This window comes from Lissotriton helveticus, chromosome 1_1 (assembly GCF_964261635.1).
Source record: "Lissotriton helveticus chromosome 1_1, aLisHel1.1, whole genome shotgun sequence".
Lineage (NCBI taxonomy): Eukaryota > Metazoa > Chordata > Amphibia > Caudata > Salamandridae > Lissotriton > Lissotriton helveticus.
Genome location: NC_136057.1, coordinates 1,402,174,214 through 1,402,195,118, shown reverse-complemented (window position 1 = coordinate 1,402,195,118; position 20,905 = coordinate 1,402,174,214). Strand labels below are relative to the sequence as shown.

The 20,905-nt window shown below is 43.6% G+C and overlaps 1 protein-coding gene across 50 annotated transcripts in view; it reads left to right on the top strand.

The window, feature by feature from the left end:
• The window catches only part of NFIX (nuclear factor I X), a 5,476,577-nt gene that overhangs the window by 5,033,727 nt on the left and 421,945 nt on the right, over positions 1 to 20,905 (top strand). For 16 of the 50 annotated variants that reach the window (XM_078684540.1, XM_078684594.1, XM_078684599.1 and 13 more), the window contains one exon: positions 8,012 to 19,922. The exons of the other annotated variants lie outside the window; for them this stretch is intronic. In XM_078684540.1, coding sequence (XP_078540666.1) covers positions 8,012 to 8,026 — 15 coding nt within the window. In that variant the 3' untranslated portion in view covers positions 8,027 to 19,922. Of the gene's footprint in view, positions 1 to 8,011; positions 19,923 to 20,905 lie in introns of those variants that run through there. 50 annotated transcript variants of the gene reach the window in all.

Below are 20,905 nucleotides of genomic sequence, written 5' to 3'. Positions count from 1 at the left end.
GCCTGGAGTTTCCCCCACATAACTGTTACTCTCATACAATGAAGCCCTTACTGACACCCTACTCAGGACCTGGTCTAAGCCTTGCACACTGGCTCCTGTGCATTGGGCAATTTCCTGTCACCATCGCCCTGCCTCATGGGACCCTAGTTTCCTCACCCAGTACCCCACCCAGGAGAGCTTGGTGGTCCAAGCCACTACCTCAAAACTTAACCCCACCCATTTCCTACCACTCCACCGTATATGGAATCCAAAAGTCTGGATACCTTTGGGAAGAGAATGTTCTCTTCCACCAGCCTGGCACTACGGTTGGTGAACACCTCTTGGACCAATACTTCCATATGATCTGGAATTCGGTTACGCAAGTGCTGCCCATAGTCTGAAGGAGGTTCGAGCCATACTCTATCAATTAATTGCTGATGGGAGGGATGCGACTTTCATTATCGGTGGCCATTAGACGCCATGCCCAGTTGAAAACCAATTGCTTTTAGGGGGATGTCTAAGCTCACTCATGGGCATGCCCTTTGATGGGTCCCAGTTGTTTGGAGCGACGATGGGGTCAGCACTAGAGTGCTTTAAGGACCGCAGAGCTACAGCCAGGTTCTTGGGTCTTTCCACGGCCCCTCGCCTACCCCAGTCCACCTTCCTCCCCGATAGTGGCACTGGGAAAACCACATCTTTACATGCACAGCAACCCAGTCCAGCCAACCACACAATCTGTTCATGCCTGAGAACTCAGTTCCCAAAGACCATGTGGGACAGGAAGCCAGAGGTCAAGCCAGTCCAACCCCCCCCCCGCCAACCCCCGTCAGCTGCAACCTTTGAAACCCTTTAGCTTGCCCTCTGGGCATCATGGGCATCCAATGGGAGGCAGAATAGGCCATCACCTGCACCACTGGAGGATATCCAACCGTTGAGTTTTGCAGCTCATCCAAAGGGGCTACTCCCTCCCCTTTGTGACCACTCACTCATGCCACCTACGTACGACAAACTGACAGAGGACTACCTCTCCTTACTATGTCAGGAGTTGTTAGCTCTTCTGGCCAGGGAGCTATAGACAAGGTGCCGGCATCAGAAGTAGGTCATGGTTGCTTGTCCCGCTACTTTCTGGTGCCGAAGAAGGACTGAGGCCGTCCTATTCTAGACCTGCATCTTCTCAATCTCATCCTGAAAAAAGAGAAATTCAAAACGCTTGGGCTAGTCCTGTCTGCCCTGGACCCAATAGACTGGATGGTATCACTGGACTTACAGAATGCATATTTTCACATCACTGTCCTGCTTTCCTAACAGGTGTTCACTGTCAACGAAGAGCACTTTCAGTTTGCTGTGCACCCCTTTGGCCTTATTAGTGCCCCTCTGGTGTCAACTGAAGTAATGGCAGTAATCGCAGCTCATCTGTAGAGGTCAGGATTCCAGTCTTTCCGTACCTCTACTATTGGCTGTTGAAGGCAGGCTCACCCAGGCAGTCGCCTCTCACCTTCAGACTATGGCGAACTTTCTGGACTCGTTGGACAGCTGTATGCGAGAGGTCAGAGGACTCACGTCTCTGGCGTAATGTAGACTCTACATCAACTTGTTGGAGTTTCGAGTGATCCTGTATGCATTGAAGGCCTTTCTTTCTTCAATCAGGGGAATGCTGGTACAGGTGCTCACGGACAACACCACCGCCGTGTGTTATTGCAATGAACAAACAGGGCAGGGTAGGGCCATTGACTCTTTGTCAAGAGGCACTGCACCTCTGGATGTGACTGGAACACCAAGGCATATCCCTGGTGATTCAACACGTGGTGGGCTCTATGAATGCGAGAGCAGACAAACTCAGCCGTCGATGCCTAGTGGATCACAAATGGCATCTTCATCCAGAGGTGGCACAAGAACTCCCAAGAATGGGGAGAAACATGGCTTGATCCGTTTACCGCTCTTGAAAACATGCAATGTCAGCAGCTTTTCATGCTGGAGATTTGAAGGCTGCATTAGCTCACAGAGTACCTGTCCTGGATATCTGTCAGGCAGCAACGTGGGCTTCCCTGCTCACGTTTACAAAGCACTACTGCCTGGACAGTCAGGTCTGGCGAGATGGTCACTTTGCCCGTCCGGTCCTACAGGACTTTATAGTCTAATCCTTATTGCAGTCCCACCTCCGGGGAGGTATTGCTTGGGTATCTATACTAAAGTAAGTTATCTGCGGTTATAAGACTCTGTCTAGCTGCAGATTCCGTACCAACTCTCCCATCCTCCCTGCTGTGCGAACTGATTTCAGAGTAAAAGGTTGTTCACCTTTTAAGGGCCTTAGTGTAATGCCTGTGGTCAGTGTTGTTTGTGGCTCTGTGCTTCTGGCATGTAGAGTCACAGAAAGAAATTGATGTGCGCACGCTTGGTGGCAATTATATATGCACCACACATGTCACTTCCAGTGAGGACGACGCCATGCAGTGCCCAACGATGCCACCAACGGAACACAGGAGTACTGCTTATCAAAAATTTCTGGATCCAGTCTGACACCTGAGAAAATTCTGAGGTAAGGAATCTGCAGCAAGATGGAGTCTCCACCAGATAAGGTGTTATCAAAGGTAAGTAATTTGTTCAATAATGTTAACAATGCTTAGCCCCTGTTAATGGGTTTTGTCGCAAAGTTAAACATACAAAACCACCTTGACATTAGCAGGATTTGAAGAGTGTATAACTCTGCGAAAACTGCACATATTTGGATACACTTGTTTAACCAAGTTCAATAGCTAAGTCTCTTCGAGTTGACTAGGTAACACTAATTGGGTCTAGAGTATACAGTGGGCTGACCACACGTTTTCTACAGGCGCTGATCCTTTCCCTGGTCCTCAGTCGGTGTAGATTTCATATTGTACATCCTGTCCTGCACTGCAACTTGGTGAACTCTTCTCGTAAGAAATGACACAGACCACATGCAGATCTGAAGAGGTCTTCAAGCAGCTGGACTCTTGGGGCCGTATTACAAAACGTGCCCCTGCAGAGCAACGGGCATGTGCACCCGCTTTGCGCGCCCCCTGGGCACGTTGGTATTACGTCTGCGGCCCCTTCTGTAATACTGAAAGTTCTGGCACGCATATAGCACCAGCGCTTTCTAAAGAGGGCATTCCCTTATTTGCATGGAGGCATGGCACCATGCAAAGGAGGATATCCCTTTCCCTCTGCGCCCACGCTGTGTTATAGACGCGCGCAGAGGCAAAGAAACTGTCAAGAGGCTCACTGAGCCTCTTAAAAGGTAGCGCACTTTCAGTGCGCCCCCTGATGGCAGCCCTCTGGAGGAGGGAAAGGGGTTGCAGGTGGGTGCAGTCACTCACTTTACCCGCCTGCAAGGGGATCTCTCGCCTCTCTTGAAAGTGCAGGCCGGTTGCCGCCTGCACAGAAACACGGAGCAGCTTTTAAACAGCTGCACCTTGTTTCTCTTGAATGCAGCGCAAGTTTGCGGCTGCCGTTAGGGTAGCACATTCTACATGTGCGGGCTTTTCCTGTTTACACCCGGCGCATCTGCTTGAAGGTGTGCTGTGGTGCAAACAGGAAAAGTGCTCCCTATCTATAATAGGGCTGCTAGGCTCCTTCTAGGCAGGCTCTCCTGCGCTGGGCAGACTCTAGCAGTCCTTTTCCATATTAGGCAAGTCTCCACCCTTCAAGCCAGTTCACATATCCTTGGAGGAATCTGGATACATGTTCTGTTCCCAGCTTGATGGGGAGCTAGTCATCAACAGGAATCTTCTCAGCCATACTAGAGTTGAAATACTTACCCCCAAAACTGACCAATCAGCTCTGGTGCCGCTTTTGAATTTTGAGGGAACATCCAGACGGATTGTTCATTGCCACCCCATGTTCACCTCACGCTGGAGAACTGGACATTTAGATTCTTACATGGGATAGTTCCAGCTGTCCAATTTTTTTTGTTTAGTCAGACCAGACAGCCCATTCATCACACTGTTACAAACAGGAGGATGTGGTAATACTAATAGTGCACTGACTGGGAAAAAGGAAGCAAACCTTGAAGGAGGGAAACTGACCCCAACCACATATACTGCATCCCTTCTACAGAGAAACTCAAGGGAAGAAAAGGAATGTTCAAGTGCTTGCTCTCTTCAGCAGTCACCCTAGAGCGAATGTATGCTGTTACTTAGCATGCCATTACTTAGCATGCCTTTACTACGAAGTTTTTACTTCGCAAATGCCTTTATTTAGCAGTATTTTAAAAGGCATGCCATTACTTCGCAAAATCATAGAAAACCATTAAAGTGGCATTACTTAGCAGTACATTACTTCGCAGGTTTTTACTACGCATACAGATTCTTTTTTCTTTTTTTACCCTACAAGCCAACACTACCCTCCACGCCCCTACACTTCCCTAAACTCTAAAACACTACCCCCTACACTACACATACACTACAACACTTCCCTAAACCCTAAAACACTACCCCCTACACTACACATACACTACAACACTACCCTTAACCCTAAAACACTACCCTACACTACACATACACTACAACACTTCCCTAAACCCTAAAACACTACCCCCTACACTACACATACACTACAACACTGCCCTAAAACCCAAAACACTATCCTACACTACACATACACTACAACACTACCCTAAACCCTAAAACACTACCCTACACTACACATACACTACAGCACTACCCTAAACCCTAAAACACTACCCCCTACACTACACATACACTACAACACTTCCCTAAACCCTAAAACACTACCCCCTACACTACACATACACTACAACACTACCCTTAACCCTAAAACACTACCCTACACTACACATACACTACAACACTACCCAAAACTCTAAAACACTACCCCCTACACTACACATACACTACAACACTACCCTAAACCCGAAAACATTATCCTACACTACACATACACTACAACACTACCCTAAAACACTACCCTACACTACACATACTCTACAACACTACCCTAAAACATTACCCTACACTACAACACTACCCTAAACCCTTAAACACTACACTACACATACACTACACTACCCTAAACCCTAAAACACTACCCTACACTACACATACACTACAACACTACCCTAAACCCTAAAAAACGACCGCCTACACTACGCATACACTACAACACTACCCTTAAACACTACCCTACACTACACATACACTACAACACTACCTTAAAGCCTAAAACACCACCCTACACTACACATACACTACAACACTAACTTAAACCCTAAAACACTACCCTACACTACACATACACTACAACACTACCCCAAACCCTAAAACACTACCCCCTACACTACACATACACCACAGCACTACCCTAAACCCTAAAACACTACCCCCTACACTACACATACACTACAACACTTCCCTAAACCCTAAAACACTACCCCCTACACTACACATACACTACAACACTACCCTTAACCCTAAAACACTACCCTACACTACACATACACTACAACACTACCCAAAACCCTAAAACACTACCCCCTACACTACACATACACTAAAACACTACCCTAAACCCTAAAACACTACCCTACACTACACATACACTACAACACTACCCTAAAACACTACCCTACACTACACATACTCTACAACACTACCCTAAAACATTACCCTACACTACACATACACTACAACACTACCCTAAACCCTTAAACACTACACTACACATACACTACAACACTACCATAAACCCTAAAACACTACCCTACACTACACATACACTACAACACTACCCTAAACCCTAAAAAACGACCCCCTACACTACACATACACTACAACACTACCCTTAAACACTACCCTACACTACACATACACTACAACACTACCTTAAAGCCTAAAACACCACCCTACACTACACATACACTACAACACTAACTTAAACCCTAAAACACTACCCTACACTACACATACACTACAACACTACCCCAAACCCTAAAACACTACCCCCTACACTACACATACACCACAGCACTACCCTAAACCCTAAAACACTACCCCCTACACTACACATACACTACACCACTACCCTAAACCCTAAAACACTACCCCCTACACTACCCATACACCACAGCACTACCCTAAACCCTAAAACACTACCCCCTACACTACCCATACACCACAGCACTACCCTAAACCCTAAAACACTACCCCCTACACAACACATACACTACAACACTACCCTAAACCCTATAACACTACCCCCTGCACGACCCTCCCCATTCCCCACTCCTGTCCCTACACACAAACACTACACTGCACGACCCACACTACTCTCCAAATACAAACCATAGCCCCTCTTACCTCTCTCTCCTCAGTGCACGTCCCTTGTCCTCGGCTGCTGTTCTCCACTCCTCACTGCCGTCATCGCTGCCTCTTCGCCCGTCATCGCTGCAATCACCCATTCCTGCCTCAAAATCCGGGAGCAGCCATCTCCCCGCCATCTCACGCCCGGGTCCTCACCAGCGCCTCTCGCCATCTTGCGCCCGGGACCTCACCAGCGTCTCTCACCATCTTGCGCCCGGGTCCTGACCAGTGCCTCTCCCCTGTGTCGAATACAGCGCATGCGTAGTAACAGCGCATGCGAAGTAATCACATGCGTAGAAAAGTCTACGCGTTATTACAGCGCATGCGTTGTAACAAATGCGTTGTAAAAAATGCGAAGAAACAGTCGTGTAGTAATGGCTATTTACCCCCTAGAGCCTGCCATTTTGTATCACTATCCACACACCTAGCCAGATACGCACACAGGTTTGACACTTCCCCTGTACCACACATACCGTGCACATGCACCTTCCATGCATAGTGAAAGATCACAGTTAAGTGAGGCTGGCAGAACGTTTTAAACAGTAGACCCACTTAAAGGGTGAGGTAAAAAAGGACGTAGTTCACTAAAGGCATTGCTCTCACCTATGTCTCACAAACCTGGATAGAGAGGACATTAGTCACTCTCCGAAACAGGGGTGCGCTTCAGGTGTCCCCTCAACTTCAGAACAGTGATCTGGGTTATCAGACCATGAACTTATCTTGTACAAATGTCATATTTGTAGTAAAAAACACACATAGACTACAGAAAAATAAGACAAGAAAGAGCTGCATACTGTCCAGAGCCATGTAGGGGACTTTTGTACACACATTTTGAAAAGTTGGAAAATATGTGTCTCCAAGGAGAGGGGTGTTAATAGGAGAAGACAAGCAGTCATCAAAAATAATGACAAAGCTGCTGAGAAGAGAAGTGGAGGGATAGTGTTGAAAGAACGAGAAGCAGAAAGGACAGATATTTGGGGGCGCAAGAAGCCCAAAAGAAAATCTTGGTGTGAAAAGGGTTCGTCGGAGACTGATCTTTGTTCCAAGACTGGATGGCAGCAAGTGCGAGGAGAGGAAAAAACAGTAAAGTCAAGCAGTATGACCAGTAAGAAAATGGAAATGGGAGTCCAGGAGGTGATCAAGGCACCAAGCGAAGTAGTTCAGGGAGGTCAAAGCAGCTTGAGGTGGATCTTTGAATGAAAGCTGTGGAGAATTGAAGGTGGAGTGGTGCGCCTCGAGCAGAATCATGGGAATTTTAAATCTCCTTTGCTTCCTTTGTGTGTCCCGTGGTAGCAGCTCTATCAAGTGATGGCAATCCGGATATAATAAGGGAGATGTTGGTTTCTAGTCGGTCTGAAGGATCTTTTGACACGTTTGGAATAAGTACAAAGAATGTAAAAGCTGTTGTGATAGTAAATAACTGACTCTGGCAATAAAGTGTTCTCTTTCATTTGAGGCATGATTTCCCTTCAGATATGATCTCCTATAAATGAAAATGTATTCTCCTTAGTGGAGTATTGACCGCTGTGTAATTTTTTTGCCTGTACCACAAGCATGCCTATAACCTTTTATTCTGCTAATCTTCTATGGCTCAGACTCTTTTGTCTGCATTGGTTTGGAGAGCTTTCTGTCAGTTCAGAAATCCCCAAAATTACTGTTTTGTTTCATGGAGTTTGTTTTTATCTCTTCTATTCCAGTCCTGGTTCCTCTGACGAGATCTTCACACAGTACAGAAAAGAAAACAAAATACACATCTCTTTGTAATATAATCAAGCTGATACGTCGCCATACAACATCCTGGGCCTTTTGATGAAGGTATCACGGAGGGGAAACCAGATGCAATATCTGCGACGAGGGGGAAAACCGCAATTCAACAACCAGATGCAATGAAATGAAATTAAGAAGAGGAATTTTAAATAAATGGGGTGACATCAAGAACTGAGAGGGGAGGTAGAACTCTTCATTTTCAATTAAGATAATTCAGGTCTGCAAACAAGACAGAACGAGAGAGGAGGAACGTACCCTGCATCGGATCCACCATTGGAAATTATTTTTTGTTACCTCCACAAGTAGGAAAAGGTCTGGTTGTGTCACGTCACATCAGCACAGCTCAAAATGTGCTTCTAGTGCAGTCTTGTGTTTGGTGGGAGAGATTTTGGTAGATGTCGGAATATAATCTATTATTTTTTCTGAGGAGCAGGCGATGAGATTTAAAATAATAGCTCTTGTTTCCTAATTATGCAAGATGCTTAGGAATTATGCAGTGAATATTGTTAACTTGACTGAACATCCAATTGGTAGAAGAACATTGTGGATAGCAATTGTTTTTAATGTCCATGTGGTGTTTCTCAAAATCTTTCATCTCATCCTGTTCTCAGAAGCATTCTTATCCTTCATGGCTTCTCCATTTCACCCTCACTTAGACCCTCGGGTCTGCCACCTACCAGGTTAATCTCACATGAGATATGCAAGTGCTCATACCTAGAATGTATTTCTCCCCTTTCTGCGTTGTCCCCTGCTCATCCACCAGCTCGGTTTGTTGTTTTTGGCCTTGGTCACTGTCCCCTTCCCCTTTCTGCCATCATCTTGCAGCAATTGATGGCGGAAGCATGCCTCTACAGGCTATGGAGGTGCAGACATCAGCCTCCTTGATTGCACGTCCCTTAAACCAGGCTTTCCTATTGCGGATACTTGGCTGTAGCTGTGCAACAAGGACCATGACAGCATTGGTTTTTCTGAAGGAGCTTGCCAGATAGCCCCTTTCTACTGAGAAAGCGACCACATTTGGACTCAAACATGAGATATTTTCACCTGACACCCATTCCCTTGAATCTGGTTGCTTTGCCTCAGACTGTGTGCTCTCCGGCCTTACGAACACGTTCTTTACAAACAGAAGCTCCCATAAACTGTCTTTCATGAAAAATGGTGTCATGGCCCACCGTGAATGAGCGGTCTGTGCATTTCTGTATCCTCCCTGCAAGCCTTGTGGCGCTCTAACGAATGTCCCAAAACATCCCCATTATAAAATCAAGCAGCACAAACTTCCCCCCACTTGCGATCTAAGTTTGTCAGGCAGTAGTTTAATGGTAAAAGTGCCTTTTCAGGTAAAGGCATGACAGGGACACTCCTTCACAGAATGAAAGTCAGCGAACCTCACCTTCGAAGCAACCATTGGAGCCTATCTCTTTTACCTGACTCTTGTGCTGTGAGCCGCGTTTCTTTGCAACTCTAACATTGCCTTTGCTTCTTCACCCAAATCATCAGAATTTTTGACCTGCCTCTTGCTAATTCTTTGGCAATGTCTGTCTTCTAAATACCACTCCATTCTGCCTCCCACTGAGATATCGAGTTTTTTCCAATGGCTGTAAACTCGTCTTCATATTGCCATGTACCTCATGACTTTACCATTCAATTTTAGAGTATTACTTCTGAGATTGTCATGCAATGCAAACCATCAGTAGATGGTGTTTGATGGAGGTGTACTTTGAAGGTAGGAGAGGAAGTAATCCGTTGCTAAAATAGAGGTGGGTTTGAAGGAAAGAGTAAAAAATACTACAACAATACTGCACTTGCTCTCACCAAACACAAGATGTGTATCATTTTATAAATGCAGGACAAATATTTTAGAGCCACTGATAAATCAAACACTCCTAGTTCCTTGGCCATCATCAAACAAACTCACTCTACTTTTTGCAACACCAGTAAAATGTCTTCTGAAATACATGGATGGACATGTGAGACCCTGTCCAAATAACAGGGATCATAGCATGAAGGATGATGCTAAGTGCCTCCTTATGTTTGGATCCCTCAGCGCAAGCACATCCAGTTTACTTCGGTAAGTCGTCTAGCTCTAATTGGCAACGGGGATATTGGCAATGGTTCCCTGAAAGATTCTTTTCACTGAAGCACCAGTATCTGCTCTGGGCATTTTCAGCTTTCCTCTCCAGGAACCTTTGTATTCCTTGCTTGTCTGAGTCTTACACTCGAGGCTTCCCAGAACTTGGAGATTAAGTGGGTCATACTCCATTCTTCTGTGGGTCAGACTAACCATTTGAGGCAGCGCTGTGCTAGAAGTTAAGGATGTTCAGTCAGAAACTGCAAGTTTATTTCTCCAGAGGATGCGACAGCAAAGGTATTAAGGCTTGACTTACGTGTGCGGTGACCGTGGCTGGAAGGGTCAATCGAGTGAGGCACATTGTATTTTCTGTCTGAGCCTCAGTTTGGTCCTACTTAGCACCTTCGTGGCGTAGGGGCATCTGCCCCTGTTACTTGTACAGTCCATTTTCTCACACTTGGTGTCCCTTGTAATGTCAGTCTATAGGGGACCTTGTTACATGCACAGCCCCCATCTCACACCTGATGTCCCTAGTAATGTCGAACTGTAGGTTGATGTCAATGTCCTTGTGTTAACTGCACAATCCTCTCTCACAGTCGATGTTTCTTCTAAGGCTGGTCTATATGTCGGAACCCTAGCCCTTGTGTTACCTAATGGCGGCGTCACAATGGAAATTTTGCGCAAAGTGTCAAGTTTCTGCCACAAGATGCCCCTCACTCATATCGCAGAGTTGCCAGAGCGGGGTTTGGGGGATCTTTCTTGGGAAATGCAAGTTCAGCCTCCCGTCAGTGGTTTTCTATGTTTATTTCAAACAGTTTTCCGGATGAAGAAGACTTTCATAACCTGTTTTTTGGCAGGAATAAGGGGGGCATGGTGGGAAGCCATCAACACAGCCCAGTGCTGTAGTTGAGGGTCTTGGCATCGTAATGTCACATTTAAGCTAGGTAGACTTTGGTTTAAAAAACCTGACAAATGAGGGTTTCACCTCAAAGAGAATAGAACACACATTCAGTGTTTTACAGAGTCTGCTCACGTCACTACTTTTGTTTCTGTAATAGGTGTAATAATCATCAGCTATAAGAATGAGTCCGCGCCTACAGGACACGGATAATTAAGTAAAATATAAATATATATACATATCTATATATATGAAAAACTGCTAATTTTGTATCCTGCTAAAGAGATTACTGGTGTGGGTGCGGCTGTTAGTGATAGGATTTGCGATTTTTTTGCCACTGAAGACACCAACGAACAAAATAAAACACACAGGAGTCTCCTCTGACGCTTCCTCATATAACTACATAAGCGCACTTCTTTCCTGATTATAACTGTGCCACCCCATCCTCTTTTCTCCCACTGTTGCCCCACTCAGTTTCCCGGGGCCCCCCTTTATTGCCCCCAGTGTATGATAGTTCCAATTGTGTTTGAGGCCACATTCTGAAGTAGTGTGCTTTCTTAATACGGCTCCAAAAACAAATGCATGTTAGCGGCTCTCTTGAGGCAAATTGACACGTTCAACATTTACTCAAAGCTCTTCTGGATTAAAGGCAGCACATTGGCATGGCCTAGGGGGGCTCTGTCATGTTTGTAGGCTGTGAACGAGCAAGTCAGTTGCCGGGTTCTTGTGTGTGTGTGTGTGTGTGTGTGTATATATATATATATATATATATATATATATATATATATACACATACACACACACACACACACATACACATACACACACACACACACCTAGTGGTGGTCGCCAGTAGGTAGATATAGTTAGGACCATGTTTCCATAGGAAAAGCGGTTTTTGACTTGCCTATATCTTTGGCGCCGTTTGACAATATATACATATATATATATATATATATATATATATATATATATATATATATATACACACACATGTTTCCACACATGTTTCCTGATCATTCATGTCTGTAAACATAGGTATTTAAGCTAACCCACAGCACAATCCTATTGTATAAGTAGATAATGAGAGACATTGACGATCAGGAGAAGAAGAGGAATAAGAAAACAATCTTTCCTATAATGGGGTAATAACATGGGATTTGAACTTTGAACCACACTAATTAATGTCTTACTTTCCCTTCATTATCGTTTCTCATGAGCATAGGAAAACACCATATATATATATATATATATATATATATATATATATATATATATATATATATATACATATATACATACATACACACACACACACACACACCATTTTCGCCAAAGGACCAGTGGCATGTAAACGGTCAAATTAATTCCAACACTGTCATCTGAGTCTTGATCAAGGCTGGTCATTGTCCCTGTTCTGTTATTTGACATAGTTTATATCAGTTATACTAAACAGAAGAATCACTAACCACATGCGCGCGGCGGGTTTTCCCGCTGCGCGCTGAAGTTTTTAAAACCCCGCGGTTCATGACGAGCTCAGCTCGTCATGAGCGCACGACAGGTAAACCTCATGACGAGCTGAGCTCGTCATCAGCGCAGAAGGGGTTAAAAGAAAACATCTATGTTGATATTAATAATTATGAGCCTTTGCATTGCCAGAAAGTATGACATTACATTTATCTACTGAGGGTCCAATGCAATGAGGAACACAAGTGGCCACAAAAACGTGACGGAGAGGCATCAAAATAGATTTTAGTAAGAATTACAAACAATTCAATTCATATCCAGAATCCCTCAAGAAAGAATAGCTGAAAGACATTATGCATAGTAATAGAAGCAGGAAACCAACCAGCCCAGATCATGACTAGCATGTCGTCTGTGTTGCTTATTATTTTTTATTTTAAAATTAATGATTTAGCATTTTTGTGTGCTATTACTTCATTGGTGACAATTGGGAGGCTTAGTATAATGTTGAAACGGAGATATTCACCCACTCAGTGATCACCAGCGGAATTTTCTCACAATGACAAGAGCAAATCACAACATAGGGGGTGCTTTTTTGCAACATTTGCCCGAATCCTAAAGCGCAAATTTATGTTATTTCTTCTTTCATCTCAATACAAGTGTCTGAGGCTTTTCCGTACCCCCACAGCATAGGGGTGCCTCAAGCTTCTGCTGGAAGAAGGTATTTAAAATACCTGCTGCACTTATCAGTGCTACTGTGTCTTCTCTTCTTCGATTCCCACCCTAAAAATAAATGATCAACTCAGTGAAACGTAGAAGAGTTTGGCCAGAATTCCCAGGGTCACTCAAATTAAAGCAAATGTTGAAAGTTGAATCAGCTGGTCATTGAAAGGTCTTACTGTGCTTTTCAAAGATGCACTATAGAGAATTGGGTCGTTCCAAGGTTTCTCCACATCACTGGCCTACAGTAGAACAGTGTTTGACTCCTTCACCCATATCACCAGCTATAAATAATACAGTAGTGTTTGACACTTTCCCACAGCACTTTCTGTATTTAATACAGAGGTGTTTGACTCCTTCCCACCTCACTGGCCATTCCCCATCCTCTGGCATCTCACTTATTCCACAGTCATTCGTAGTGGTACATATTGATGTGGCGCTATGGCTATTCCAATCACGTTTGACTTGTCATCTTTAGGCCAGACCTTTTAAATGAGTGGCCTGGTGGACTTTGCTTAACAGAAAGAATTCACATTGCACCATGCCATTGTGGCAGTTGGGCCGTGACCTTCTATGGCACTATTTGTGTTCCCACTGATCTGGCTCCCCCATTTTGTCAGCTCATCGCTGGATATGTTTCCAGCTTTTGCAGTCCTTCCCATCTCTGTTTTATCTCTAACAATCTCTTGCAAACAAAACTCAGTAGAGCCACCAACAGAACAGCTCTCACAACCCAAGAAAATAACACAATCCATGTAAAGTAGGTCTCCACCACCAGTATCGAACAACCACCCCCGTTCCATAATCTCGGCTCACATTGGTGTATGGAAACACCACTGTCCTGCCAGTGATTGCTTAACTCCCCTGAAGACCCACCTACACTCACACCTCAGCCTCTGTCCAAAAGGCTGGCCTCATTTTGGCCTGAGCGTTGCTCCTCTGTTATATTATGAGGAGAGATCAAGCATAGCTTGGAGTATTTTGTGATTGAAACAACAATCTTAATTTTCTTGTGTTTTTCATGTAAAACGGTCCATCTCCGCATACAATTAAAGGTCTCTGTGTGACAGCTGATCACCATTGACTGGTATGCAGCAGGTCAAATCCACATAGCCTGGCTTTGCCCAAGATCGGTTGCATATCTATCTGCAAGAGTTTGGTACGGCCTTGGTCTTGAAAGTAGTATATAAAAGAAATAGAAATAAGACTCCTCAGTTCCATTTGAGACTTTTCAAAGGGTTAGGTGGAACTCTTCAAATAATCATGGAATCCTCCAGCAGCTGCTGTGCACCTACATCTGATGCTTATTTGCACTTTTTTTTAGTTTTTTTTGTCAGGTTCCATAATTAAAGGCATCAGTTGTATCTGCAGTTGCACTATCCTACCCCACCACTCCTCATCACCAGCATTAAAGGAGCAACGCCAGGCCAAATGCATGTCTTTCTTAAAGCAAGGCTCTGCTAGTTGATGGAGGTCTATATAGATATACCCCACCGTTCACCAGAGCCACCATGAAGCCCCTTTTAACCCTATTTTTTCACCAACCACTTTCTTTAAGAAAAGGAACAAAAAATGTATACAAAAAGTTTTTTAGAATCAACAGTCCACATAGATGGTGCGGTCTGAAACTAAATTAAGAACGATTATTATACAAAAATAGTAAAATAGATTAAAAAAACTGAAAAAAATTATTTTAAAAAAATCAAAAAACAAAGGGGTGACATTAAATAAGCCTTTTTTTCAAATGAGCCAAGTGCAAATGTTTCGGATAGCTTAATAACTTTGTATGTTAGAGATTGTTAAGATGAAGAAGAAAAAAATCTATTTTTGTTTAAAAAAAGTAAATGAAGTCCTGATGCCTAGGGGACTCTAAATAGCTTAAGCAAAACCAGCCTTTTAAGATGGGCAAATTTTTTCTTTGTTTTCTTTTTTTTATATATATATATATATATATTACTTGTTTTTGTGGGAGGGCTGAAGGAATAATTTACAGATAGCTGTAAAAACATTTGGAAATAAAAATGATGGTGCTGTCTAAGTTTTAACAAAACAATGCATTCAGTTCTTTACATAGGTTATAAACCAATCTCATGTTATTCGTCAAGCACGTTTCCAAGGAAAACACATAGAAACCCACAACGTTTTCTTATTTCTTTTGTGTTTAGTTAAAGGGACAAAGGAGCACTATCGTTAGGGCAGCAAAGCTGTACAGTCCTGTCGGATGCATTGTTTGGGGATTCTGCCAAGTGAAGATGGAATATGTTTTTCATGGGGAGTAGAGGAGAGGTTCCAACTTGGCAGGCCACTGCTGCCCTTATTTCCACCACGTTGCAGTGTCCAATCACTCCCACAGCCTGTCCCTCTTCCTGTAATGTAATGCCCTTTATACTATCCATCCAGATGAGCCCCCCTCCCTTCCTAGTCTCCGCTCCTACTTCATTTTTAATTTTCAGGGTAAAAACTACCAAGACACTGTTCTCACATTGTTAAAGAGTATACATATATATATATATATATATATATACATACATGTATATATATATATATATGTATATATCCCAACATCAGTAGCTGTGATTATTTATTTTAGTGCAGACATTTTTTACATGATAAATCACAAATCTGTAGAAAAAAAGAGCAAGCAATCAGTCTGCCATGTCTGCTATTTCACAGCTAGGTTAGCATTGTGGAGAATGTATTCCTGGATGGGAGGACTTGATAATATACCTATAAGTGTGAAGTTTGTATATTTAAGGAAGCATGATTTAGATGTCTGTTCCTTTGGATAAAGTGTCTATCTTAGTAGCTTACAATTCGTTTCAAGTCAGTGATTCAAACTTTCATTCTTCCAAGAATGCTAGTTGGGCCAGTTGTCCTCAAACATCATGTGGACATGATTTAGAAAGAATCTTCAAGTTCCTTACCGGTTTCAGGCGGAATGTGTTGTATGAAATATTAATATTACAGTATGAATTCTCTGTGTCTCTATACATTTTGCAGTGGGATTGGATGATGAATCCAGTAACCTGGGTAAGCAGTCTTCAGGGAACTGGGATTTAATTCTTAAATTAAATAATCTTTTGTATTACCCCATTTACTGACCTACTAGACTTTTTAAAACACTCTGGTGGGTCCCTTTGTGAGAATAAGAAATTTGCTGCCAGCAAACATTTATATGAGCACTTTATTGACATTGTTTATTGCCCACATGCCTCTCAGAGGTACTATTGTGGCAATCAAGCCATTTCCTAGAACTATGGCCTTAAGTACAGTGATGGTTTTTGAAATGCAGAACTCTTAAGGTTTGTGTTAGTCAGTTCTGAGGGTTTTACCTGCCTGACTCTAAAACAGGTGTTTTTTTCTTTCTACTAAGTGGTGTAAGTAGCACCAGTTATTTTGCTTGCCACAATGTCTCAACTAACAATGTTGAGCTGTCTTCCATGTGTATTTTGCATTGAGCCTCTCAAACAGACCTCTCAAGGTCAAGCTTGGACATGCAAATAGTTGGACACACAGACTAGCAAAAGAAAAATGTGAAGGTTTACACCCTGGTTCTTGGTAACATACAGAAGAATAAGAATAAGTTCCAGCGGTGGGATGCTAAATCTATACTTGACCTGCAGGTGACTGGATTGTGTCCCATAGGGTTGCCTCAGTCTTTTATCTTTGAAGGTCAATAACATGAGCTGTGCACTAGAAGAACATAGCATTAGCACTGGGAAACAATTCAGTCCATCCATGTAAATGATTAACATGATATGGAAGGCTTTTGTCTCATTTGGCTCGCCTGAAATAGCCATCAAGAACAAGAAAACTATGCAATGGTTGGATATGATTTCCATCCCCATCGGTAGGTCGAATTGTTTGACCAAGACTTGTGGCCTGCTTTGAAAACGAAAGGATTTCGGGGGCAGGCAGTTGTGGGGGCTTCCCTTGACCCGATTAAGGAAGTGCAACCCCCTTCAGCTTCAGAAAAATATAGAGATCGTGTAGAGCATCTCCTGGGAAGGATATAGCCGCAAATTGCCTTACTCTAAATCACCTTAAACTGGGCAGACATCACAGTGCCTTTTTTTCCTCCCAGGGATAGTAGAATAACAGATTCAGCCAACAGGACATGGAGAGTTGTTCACTCCCTCCCAACCTTCCTCCACTGTCTCTTCCTACTTCCCATCACCAGCAGTCAACATAGGAGAGGAGGGGCAGTTGTCCATGAAGGATGGAAGTGATCTTGAACAGAAGGTGGCAGTGAGGAGAAAGTCTTCACTTTGTCAGCCATCATCACTGTGCAGCAGAAGCTATACTTAAGTACACCTTTTTATGCAGCCGGGGTACATGGGGGCAGTCATAGTGGTTACATTAGGTTACCATCATACAAAGTTCTTCAAATAGCTAATATTAGTTCCGTTTTGTTAGGTGTCAGCATTTTTACATCAAATTCCATTTACAGATAGTGTATTTGACAGTTTGAAAGCACGTCTTCCATCTCAGACCCCAAGGCATTCACACACACATGTACATAGTACTTTTGTAGCTGCTTTCCTAGACTACTTCTCCATGTCAATTAAATTTGTCCTTTTTTTGCCCTAGTAACGTAGTGACTTTTTAGGCAATCAGATAAGAAACCAGCACCAGCTCCTCAAAACATTCATATTATAATGTATGGGGTTTTCAATCCTAAATGTCAGACACTATGAGGTGACCACATAACCTTGGCCTCCAACTCCCCTTAAGAACTTAGGGCCTTATTTATGAAGGCCTTGCGCCGCCGGTGCGCCACTTTTAAAATGGGAAAAAGTGACGCACCGGCGGCGCAAGGCCTTCATAAATAAGGCCCCTAATATTTCCAGTTCTTGCTTGGCATACCCCAACGATTCGTCCACATGGCTACAGCAGCAGCACCGAAGGCAAATCCTTGCCTCTTTGAACAAGTTTCTTCCTGAGCTAAGAAACGCAGTATATACGTACAGATTATATATATATAGTACTAATGGAAATTGGTGTGCTTTATCTTGTCTTTTGCCCCTTGCTGTAGTAATTTCTTATGCTCTGTTTGCTCTCCTTTTCTCCTTGCTCTGCCCACCCACATCGTTGACCCCTTCTCTCCATTCCCTTCTTTCTCTTTCTCCCTTTTCTGCACTGAAATAAAAGTAGTTGTTGTCTGTTCTGTTTTTCACTGTGTTTTTTAGCAGGAATGCTGTTTTAGCTACATGTTATATTGTCCATAAGCTTTCCACAGTGTACGGTGTACCATTTGTACCATTGCTTGGTTTACTTCGGCTTTTCCATCGAATGGTTAATGTGTTATGTGAAACAAATGCAAATAAAAATGTTAAAAAAAACATTTCAAAAACAAAAAAAGCCAAAAAATATGTACAAAAAAATTGGTTGCGTTGGCCGACTGAAATGAAGCAGCACTTTGGGCGGAGCGATGGGTGGGGGAGACAAGGTCCAGGAATGCAAAATACAGGATCGGGGGTGAAGGGAGGAACACGGAGTTGACCCCAACCTTAGGGGAAAACCCTGGATCATTCAATACAAGACAGACCGTGTGCCACAGTAACTCTTTTCTCGTAGCTCTGGCAAAAGCCTTTTTCATCTGAAAGCGGGAAAAAGAGAAAAAAAATGAACATTTGATAGTGTAAAAATAACGGGATTTCATGGGTTGAATGATTTAACGTAGCAGTTATCTCGGCTCCGCCTGGCGGTGGCATTGTAAAGCTCTTACCGCTGTCGAGAGATGGTCGCCCGGTCTCAGAAGAGGCTCTGGCATCTCGCGTTCTGCTTGCCTTTGCCACCACTCTGCTGCATTTGTACAAAATTACCAGCAGCAACAATCCATTAGCTCATTGAGTGCCTTTGTTTCCTGCACTTTTCATCAGGAGGCCAGCAAGGGATGTGAGAAACTTGTACTGCAGTTTTTTTGGGGCAAAGAGCAAAAGAACGCCCAGAAGAAATGTACACCTTTCCCAAATGTGAATGCTGTTTTTCCTTTTTGTGAATGTTGCACCTTATAATGCCATCACTTGTAGGCGGCACAGTTTGCTGTGAAGTGGTCCTCAGCATTTGTTTTAGCAAGGGATTCCACTGCTTCCCTGGTGCACGTTCTTGAATAGCTAAGAAATACAGTCGCACATAAGAAGATTTTTGCAGGACTGCAGCAATGACAGATTGAGGTTTTTTAGTTTGCTGTTTGTTTCTTACTGAACAGACGGCCAACACATGTTTGGGCATATCCAAACATGGACCAGCCATAGAGGAGTCACAGAGATTGGGGCCACTACAAACATACGATCTGTGATGTATCCACGGTGCAGGAGGAAAGGCTCCTGAGGCATGGCAAGAGCCAGGAGGAAGAGCTACTAGGCCACATCTGACTTCAATCGTAGATCCCTGATTAAGCCTGGCATGCGATCACTGGTTTCGTAAACATTTTTTTTGCCCTCATCGATAGACCTGGCAGGCGGCACTCCCCTCCACCTGTACAAGCACCCCTGTGGTGGGAGGTCTTGCTCCAGGTTTCTGCCCGTGCAATCTCGCCCCTGTTCCTAGCACCTTCGCCTTCTCAAAGTGCTACTCACTGGTGGTCTCCACAGCAATGTGCATGTGTTAATTACATTTTTACCATAATAAAAGTTTATAGAGCAGCGCCTTGTTTAACTGATTGAAATAAAGGATGTTCTTGACTGTACTTGATGAAAGTCTCTACTTATTGACACAGTCACCGTTGGACGAGGTCGTGCAGCTCGGAAGGCATCAGGAAGCTGCTGTATGGAATCAGTGCCTTGAAGCTAATGATATTTTTGGTACAGAGTCTGTAACCTGCAGGGTCGAATAGACTCTGGAGATTGACCCAAGATACAGGCCGGTCACTGGATGGACTCAGAAAATGCCTAGTCAGTCACCTTTATGACCGGATGGGCTCAGGGAATGAATGCAGAGCTATAGAATATCTCACCTCTACAAATAGGGTGATCCTGTAAACTGGGAATGGCAGATATACCCAGCCATCATTAAGCCTGCTGGTGGCTGTGGAGTACAGGAGGCAGTAGTAAAAAGGTCAGCTTCCTTTTGTCATTCATATTTTTTTCCAAGTCTGTGCTGCAGTGCAAGTCCAATGTGGGCCATAGGAGACGCACAAATGTCGAGCCTGATGTGCCAAAGATGGTTTGATGGTATGGCGGCAGCTCTGGAGTGTGTAGCCTAGACTCAATCGGAAATATCCCAGTGCCCAAAATTCAACCACTGAGTTGCACACTGTACTAACTGCACAGCTTGCACTACTTCACATGGTTGGTATTACTGTTCACATAGTTCAGATACCACTGTAAGCGTTCGAACTGTATATCCCTGCATAGTGCTGGATAAGTATAATCCTTGTCATTATAGATTTATAATACATGGGATTCTGTAATCCCTGTATAAATGCTAGACTCTAATGTCTTTATAATAAGTGACTTGTGATGCACCCAGTCGCCGATTATAAAGAAATGATGTCAGAACTCTACTATTATTAAGTTATTAAAGTCAAGTTTTGACAACCTCGTTTCTCTGTATGGTTATGGAACTCCTCAGTGACTTGCAATATCCTTATAATGTATGGCAAGGGTTACTTTATCCCATATATAATTGAATCTAGGGTCACTCGACCAGTAACAAAAATCTGACTGCAAG